Raw genomic sequence first — 8,787 nt, forward strand, 5'->3', positions numbered from 1 at the left:
AAAAAAAAAAAAAAAAAAAAAGGAACTCCTGACCTCAGGTGATCCCCCCGTAGTCTCAGCCTCCCAAAGTGCTGGGATTACAGGTGTGAACCACCGTGCCCGGCCTTTTTTCTTTATTCTTAGGTGTTTGTACTTTTTATCTGTTTTTCACTTTCCCAAAAGGCCAGTTTGTATGTTGAGAGGGGCCAGCGAAGAGAAGCTGTTATACTGATGTATTATGATTTTTCTTTGTTCATTTCGATGTCTCTTTTGTCTATGGAGCTGGCTAAGTTACAGCAGTGGGTGTGCGTGGTGGGGATTCTGGGGGGATGTGGCGAGCAGCTGGTGAATGGCCTACATTTCTGGCCCTGAGGGTGATGGCACTTGAATGGCTTTAGTGGGCATTGGGTGGGCCTGGAGGACAGTGACTTTAAGTAGATTGTGGCCAGTGGCCTCTGTTTTTCAAACAAGACTCATTCATACTGTGATTGAATTTTTAGACTTGGGAAACCCGCTACATGCTGTTGCTATGGCTCTCTGTGACCTGCCTGATCCCTTTTGATTTTTCTCGCCTTGATGGGAACCTCCTCACCCAGCCTGGGCAAACACGAATGTCCATAATGGACCGTATTCTCCAAATAGCAGAGGTAAATATCATGCAGATAATTAGCTGCTAATTAGTATTCACTTTCATGGTCATGCTGTCTTGATATTAGTGTTTTACTCAGTAAGCTTTTGATACTTACATATTTATTCAACTGCTGTTTTTGTCAGTGAGGTAAACTCCCATATGATAACGTCTTTTGAAATTGTGATAATTCATGTAGGGGTCAGGTTGAGTTAGAAAATCTCATTTCTTTGTAGATGATGCAAATACTCTGTTGAGGGTAATCATGGCAGGTAAGGAAGGGGTTTAGTGGCAATGGTAAGAGAAAATAAGGACCCATTTTACATTTAGTTCTTAACATTATATAAAAGATGTTCGTTTGTAGGAAAACTAGAAAGTAAAGATAAGCATGAAAAATACTAAATTTAGATTTATGAAATTCTAGCATCAAGAGATACGTTGTTTATTTTCTTCAAACTTTTCCTGATGTAAATATTATGCATATAAACACAGCTTATTGTATTAGTTATCTATTGGATCATAAGTAATTACCCCAAACTTGAGTGTTTGACACACATTTATCCTCTTGCAGTTTCTGTGGGTTGGAGTCTGGCATGGCTGAGCTGGGTCCTCTGTGTCAAGCTTGTCCACAGCTGCAGTTAAAACTTGACGTGGGCAGGCTTTGCCCCAAGGCCGTTGGATTGAGTCCACCCTCAGTTCTTTGCCACCTGGGCCCCTCCAACTTAGCAGCTTAGTCCATCAAAGCCTGCAAGGGAGAGGCTCTGCTAATGAGATGGAAGTCATGATAATATGTTACCTGATCATGGAAGTGATGTCCCATTCCTCTGCCAGATCCTGTGGTTAGCAGCAAGTCACTGAGTCCAACCCACAAAAGCGAGCACTAGGAGCAAAGCCTGCAAGGGAGAGGCTCTGCTAATGAGATGGAAGTCATGATAATATGTTACCTGATCATGGAGGTGATGTCCCATTCCTCTGCCAGATCCTGTGGTTAGCAGCAAGTCACTGAGTCCAACCCACAAAAGCGAGCACTAGGAGGCTGTCAGGCTCTGAGCCATCTCAGTTGTCTTGGTCTTCCTGCCACGCTGACTGCGATAATGCAGGTCAGTGTTCACTGAGTGCCTGCTGTGTGCCTGGCACTGTTCAAACACTCATAGATTAATCTTTTTTTTTTTTTTTTTTTTTTTTTGAGACGGAGTCTCGCTCTGTCGCCCAGGCTGAAGTGCAGTGGCCAGATCACAGCTCACTGCAAGCTCCGCCTCCCGGGTTCACGCCATTCTCCTGCCTCAGCCTCCCGAGTAGCTGGGACTACAGGCGCCTGCCACCTCGCCCGGCTAGTTTTTTGTATTTTTTAGTAGAGATGGGGTTTCACCGTGTTAGCCAGGATGTTCTCGATCTCCTGACCTCGTGATCTGCCCGTCTTCATAGATTAATCACTTATGGATTAATAACCTATACATTGGGTTGGGCGTGGTGGGTCACTCCTGTAATCCCAGCACTCTGGGAGGCTGGGGCAGGCAGATCACGTGAGGTTAGGAGTTCGAGACCAGCCTGGCCAGCATGGTGAAACCCTGTGTCTATTAACAATACAAAAATTAGCTGGGTCTGGTGACAGATACCTGTAATCTCAGTTACTCAAGAGGCTGAGGCAGAAGAATCGTTTGAACCTGGGAGGCGGAGGTTGCAGTGAGCCGAGATTGTGCCACTGCACTCCAGCCTGGGTGACAGAGCGAGACTTCGTCGCGAAAAAAAAAAAAATTTAGCCGGGCGCAGTGGCTCAAGCCTGTAATCCCAGCACTTTGGGAGGCCGAGACGGGCGGATCACAAGGTCAGGAGATCGAGACCATCCTGGCTAACACGGTGAAACCCCGTCTCTACCAAAAAAAAAAATACAAAATCTAGCCGGGCGAGGTGGCGGGCGCCTGTGGTCCCAGCTACTCGGGAGGCTGAGGCAGGAGAATGGCGTGAACCCGGGAGGCGGAGCTTGCAGTGAGCTGAGATCCGGCCACTGCACTCCAGCCTGGGCGGCAGCGTGAGACTCTGTCTCAAAAAAAAAAAAAAAAATTTAACCTATACATTGATTTATAGATCATCAGTGATTAATTGATTAACTGTGATAATCATTTAATTTTCCTTCACGAGGTTGTTGACAATTCTTACCCTCATTTAACCAAGAAGGGAACAGGCATAAAAATTAATAACTTACTTTGCTCATAAATGGTGGATCCATATTTGAATCCAGGCCATTTATCTCTGGAGTCGGTGCTCTTCATCAGGGCTCAACACTGCCCCATGACCTGCTGTTCTGAGTCCTTTTTACCCTCAGCAACACGTTCTTAGTGTCCTATGATGTCAGAAAGTATCCCCCTCATAATTGTTAAGGGAGAAGGTACTCCGTTGTAACCTAATTTAAAATTCTCTCTGATAGATGGATGTTTTGTTTGTTCTTGTTTTGTTATGTTAGAAGTAGTGTGGTGATGGGCCAGGTGCGGTGGCTCACTCCTGTAATCCCAGCACTCTGGGAGGCCAAGGTGGGCAGATCACCTGAGGTCAGAGTTTGAGACCAGCCTGACCAACATGGAGAAACCCCGTGTCTACTAAAAATACAACATTAGCTGGGCATGGTGGCACGCGCCTGTAATCCTAGCTACTCAGGAGGCTGAGGCAGGAGAATCCCTTGAACCTGGGAGGCGGAGGTTGCGGTGAGCTGAGATCGCACCATTGCACTCCAGCCTGGGCAATGAGAGTGAAACTCTGTCTGAAAAAAAAAAAAAAAAAAAAAAAAAAAGAAGTAGTGGGGCCAGGCGTGGTGGCTCACGCCTGTATACCCAGCACTTTGGGAGGCTGAGGTGGGCGGATCACAAGGTCAGGAGATTGAGACCATCCTGGCTAACACGGTGAAACCCCATCTCTACTAAAAATACAAAAAATTAGCCGGGTGAGGTGGCAGGCACCTGTAGTCCCAGCTACTCAGGAGGCTGAGGCAGGAGAATGGCGTGGACCTGGGAGGCAGAGCTTGCAGTGAGCTGAGATTGTGCCACTGCACTCCAGCCTGGGCGACAGAGCGAGACTCTGTCTCAAAAAAAAAAAAAAAAAAAAAGGTAGTGTGATTTACCCACCCTTGTTTACTTGTCTGTGGAGAGGGACTACCAGGTCAAGGGAGCATGGTTTGTCAAGACTTGGCACTCTGTGATTGCCGTTAGAAAGCCTCCCCAGAGGCCAGGTACGGTGGCTCATGCCTATAATCCCAGCACTTTGGGAGGCTGAGGCAGGTGGATCACAAGGTCAGGAGTTCAAGACCAGCCTGGACGAGATGGCGAAACCCCGTCTCTACTAAAAATACAAAAATTAGCTGGGCTTGGTGGCTGGCGCCTGTAATCCCAGCTACTCGGGAGGCTGAGGCAGAGCACTGCTTGAACCTGGGAGGTGAAGCTTGCAGTGAGCCAAGGTTGTACCACTGCACTCCAGCCTGGGCAACAGAGCAAGACTCTGTCTCAAAAAAAAGAAAAATGCCTGCCCCAGAAAAAAGATTTTCTAAGTGTATAGTGTATTGTTTTGGGAAAAAAAACTAGCCAAGATAAGCATTGGAAACATTTTAAGGCAGCCCTCCCAAAAATAAATCTAGCTGGGCATGGTAGTGTCATGCCTGTAATTCCAGCACTTTGGGAGGCCAGGGCAGGAGGGTAGCTTGAGCGCAGGAGTTTGAGGGCAGCCTAGCCAATATAATGTGACTCAATCTCTACCAAAAAATGAAAAAAAATTAGCCAGGTGTGGTGGTACACACCTTTGGTCCCAGCTGTTCCGGAAGCCGAGGCGGGAGGGTCACCTGAGCCCAGGAGGTTGATGCTGCGGTGAATTTTTTTTTGGGATGGAGTCTTGCCCTATCACCCACACTGGAGTGCAGTGGTCTAATCTCAGCTCACTGCAACCTCTGCCTTCGAGGTCAAGCAGCCCTCCCACCTCAGCCTCCTGAGTAGTTGGGATTACAGGCATGCGCCATCATACCTGGCCGATTTTTGTATCATTAGTAGAGACGGGGTTTTACCATATTGACCAGGCTGGTCTCAAACTCCTGACCTCAGGTGATCTGCCTGCCCCAGCCTCCCAAAGTGTTGGGATTGCAGGCGTCAGCCACGGCGCCCAGACTACAGTGAGCTTTGATCGCATCACTGCACTCCAGCCTGGGCGACAGAGCAAGACCCTATCTCAAAACAACAACAAAAAACCCCAAGACCAGCTACTCGGGAGGCTGAGGCAGGAGAATGGTGTGAACCCAGGAGGCGGAGCTTGCAGTGAGCTGAGATGGCGCCACTTCACTCCAGCCTGGGCAACAGAATGAGACTCCATCTCAAAAAAAAAAAAAAAAAAAAGTGTATACATCTACTCTGTACCCCCAAAATTAAAAAACTAAAAATTAAAAAATGTAAGCATTTGTAGTAAATCTAGGTGCTCTTCAGTTTGATGGGGCCTCTTGTCTAGTCTGAATGCTCCAGTACTGATGGTTCAGTGTGCTGGAAAGCACATTAGGTGCTGGATGAATACTCTTGATTCTTTGTTACAATTGGGTAGCTCCTTTGTTTACATTTTCCTGCTCTGTTCTTGCAAATGTGTGTTTCAAGGGGGTGTGATCAAATGCTCTGTGTAGCTCAGGCACTTACTGGTTGAGTGTAGCAGTTGGCAGCTGTAGCCCTTGGCTCAGATTGAAGACAGGTTTTTCTTTGCAGCTTTGGACTTAGGCCTGTGCTGGTAAGGTTTATGAATCTGGGCCCTCAGGAAGCTGGTGAGGGTGGGACTGGTGACTGGGGTCCCTGAGGCTGGCGTGTGCAGGACTGACCATGCCTGCTTTGCAGACTGTATGGGGTCCCGGAGGCTGGCGTGTGCAGCAGTGACCGTGCCTGTGCTTCCCCCTTTCTTGCAGTCCTACTTGATTGTCAGTGACAAGGCCCGAGATGCAGCTGCCGTCCTCATGTCTAGGTAAGTTTCCATGGCGTGTTTTTGGTGCGTGGCTGGTGGGTTCTGAGGGGTTTGTCGGGGTACTGTTACGTGTTTCATGCGTGTCTTTAGTCCTCAGATGGAGGACCCAGGGAAGTCTTCGGACTCCTCAGACTCTGGCTTTCTCTGAGGCAGCGTGCACCACTGTTTGGGCACAGAAGACCTCCGACCCTGAAGTGACCACCCTCAGTGGTGGTCTGGGGTGCCGGTGGGGGTCACCTGACAGGCCCATCGACAGGCGTGCAGGTCTAGAAGAGGCGTGGCGTCATCCCTGGGGTGCAGCCTCCCCACAGGGATGGGGTGGCAGTTACAAGAAACAGCTTGTGCCGTCTCCCGTGGAGATGATGGGTGGTAGTGGGCCATTGTGACTGGGGATGAAAATCCCCAGCGTCCTGTGTTCACTGCACCCCCGTATGCTGCAGACAGGGGAAGGCGGTTTTCTCTGTTGAGCACAGCAGGCCTGCGGTGTTGGAAAGATACCAAGGATGTGTGTGTAGACTGAGTGAACCTGTTTCATGAGATGCAAAAAGGAAGAAAGCAGTATTTCTAAATCAGTAGTTTACATGACACGTGATCTTAAGTATGTATGTAGTTTACTAGGTCAGAACAGTTGACATTTTCCCCCTCTGCAGTGGTGAAAGTCTAAGGCTGGTCATAAAACCTTTCAGTGGTTGTGGTTGGGAATATGGTCAGTGCCCCATGCAGTGTCACCTTCACTTGGCTGTGTAGCTGCAACTTGCACAGCTTCTTTCTCAGAGAAGTGGGAGGAGAGAAGCTTCCTTTCTGGGGCAGTTGGAGGCACTGGATGAGGGGTTTGTGACAGCCTGGAGCTGAGGAAGGAACCTGAGTCCCCTGGAGCAGGTGAGGCCCCTCCCGAGAGGGCAGAGGCTGCTTCCTGTCTTGTCAAGGACATAAAAAGATGATCGTCTAATTATAAAAGTAATCTGTGTGTATTTAGATAATAGAGTATGAAGTACAAAATGAGACCCTTGAGTGCTTTCATCCCGTGGGGGTGTGATGGCCCCTGTCTCCCTGCCGTGTGGCACCAGCTCTGTCCATGGTCTCCCCTCAGGGCGGCACCAACTCTGTCCGTGGCTCAGTTGCCGCACTCGCCTCTTTGCACTGCGGACCAGGAGACGGGCCCACGCGTCATTGTCTTCTTCCAAAACAAGACGACCTGGTGCGAGAATGTCTTTTCTACCTGTCCGTTGCTGTGGGACATTTAGACTGCTGCCCTCCCAATTTGGTATTAAAACTCTGTTGCGAATAGTCCATGTAAAATTGTGTACCATTCTGAATGATTTCTAGGGATGAGTTTCTACAAGTGGAATGAACATTTTCAGGGTCTGAATGCAATTACTGGAGAGGCTGAACAAGTTGAAAGTTCTTTCCCCATATTTACTAGCTGGGTCAAACCTTAAGAATGTTTGCCAACTTCGTTCAATGGAAACTAGTTACCTGCTTTTATTCTTATTTTTCTTAGCAGCAGTACTGAGGGTTGGGTAGATTTTTGCGGAATGTGGCTCTGTGGAGTGCCGTGCCTGTGGGCCGGGGGAGGCAGCGTCTGAGTGCCTGCTCCCTCCGTGGGGTCCTCCGGGAGACGTGCTGTGGGCCGGGGAGGCAGCGTCTGAGTGCCTGCTCCCTCCGTGGGGCCCTGCAGGACACGTGCTGTGGGCCGGGGAGGCACCGTCTGAGTGCCTGCTCCCTCCGTGGGGCCCTGCAGGACACGTGCTGTGGGCCGGGGAGGCACCGTCTGAGTGCCTGCTCCCTCCGTGGGGCCCTGCAGGACACGTGCTGTGGGCCGGGGAGGCACCGTCTGAGTGCCTGCTCCCTCCGTGGGGCCCTGCAGGACACGTGCTGTGGGCCGGGGAGGCACCGTCTGAGTGCCTGCTCCCTCCGTGGGGCCCTGCAGGACACGTGCTGTGGGCCGGGGAGGCACCGTCTGAGTGCCTGCTCCCTCCGTGGGGCCCTGCAGGACACGTGCTGTGGGCCGGGGAGGCACCGTCTGAGTGCCTGCTCCCTCCGTGGGGCCCTGCAGGACACGTGCTGTGGGCCGGGGAGGCACCGTCTGAGTGCCTGCTCCCTCCGTGGGGCCCTGCAGGACACGTGCTGTGGGCCGGGGAGGCACCGTCTGAGTGCCTGCTCCCTCCGTGGGGTCCTGCAGGACACGTGCTGTGGGCCGGGGAGGCACCGTCTGAGTGCCTGCTCCCTCCGTGGGGTCCTGCAGGACACGTGCTGTGGGCCGGGGAGGCAGCGTCTGAGTGCCTGCTCCCTCCGTGGGGTCCTCCGGGAGACGCGAGCGCGCTGGCTCCGGATCCGGGCGGACTCCTGGCGAGACACCGCAGCGCCACCTAGTGCCGGGATGAGCAGGTGCTTCTCGGCCGAGCCAGTTTCAGTGCAGAACCTCTGAGCCTGGGGTCCGGGAGAGGGGGTGCCCGGGCGTCGGTGCCTTGGAGCCTTTTTCCCCCTTGGTCTCGCACACTGATTCGCAGTGTTTGAGAATGGCGGATGCCGTCAGTGGAAGAGCTCTTAACGGTTGCTTGGCTGGTTCCTGGACACCTCTCAGACTCACCGCAGGTTCTGAGTTTCCTGTACTTCTCAGACCCCTTTTTGGTGTGGGGATTGTTACAAGTCAGGCCAGGGCTGCGAGGGGTCCTGTGCCAGCGTTTGTCTGTGGTGTGAGTTTGTTTTCTGCTCTCCAGGGAGGAGCAGCCTGCTCTCGCCCACTCTGCTCTCAGGATTGGATGCTTCTCCCTGTAGCACTGGCGGCTGTACCCATCTCCCTTGACGAACCGAGCTTGCCAACATCCATAGCCTTGTAGGTGACTCTTGGTGTTACATTGTTGATAGAACATGCAGACTGAGTGCTGCTTTAGAAACCCTTTAATAGAAAATATGCCTTTCGCCAGGCGCGGTGGCTCATGCCTGTAATCTCAGCACTTTGGGAGGCTGAGACAGGCGGATCGCCTGAGGTTCGGAGTTCAAGACCAGCTTTACCAACATGGAGAAACTCCGTCTCTACTAAAAATACAAGATTAGCTGGGCGTGGTGACATGTGCATGTAATCCCAGCCACCCGGGAGGCTGAGGGAGGAGAATTGCTTGAACCCGGGAGGTGGAGGTTGCGGTGAGCCGAGATCGTGCCACTGCACTCCAGCCTGGGCAACAAGAGCGAGACTCCGTCTCAAAAAA

At 51.4% G+C, this 8,787-nt stretch overlaps 1 protein-coding gene across 1 annotated transcript in view; it reads left to right on the forward strand.

Annotated features, from left to right (window-relative positions):
• The window catches only part of TBCD (tubulin folding cofactor D), a 183,014-nt gene that overhangs the window by 11,572 nt on the left and 162,655 nt on the right, over positions 1-8,787 (forward strand). Inside the window, exons 5-6 of the mRNA XM_025361420.1 lie at positions 480-626; positions 5,523-5,578. Coding sequence (XP_025217205.1) covers positions 480-626; positions 5,523-5,578 — 203 coding nt within the window. The remainder of the gene's footprint in view (positions 1-479; positions 627-5,522; positions 5,579-8,787) is intronic.

The sequence above is a fragment of the Theropithecus gelada genome, chromosome 16 (genome assembly GCF_003255815.1).
Source record: "Theropithecus gelada isolate Dixy chromosome 16, Tgel_1.0, whole genome shotgun sequence".
NCBI lineage: Eukaryota > Metazoa > Chordata > Mammalia > Primates > Cercopithecidae > Theropithecus > Theropithecus gelada.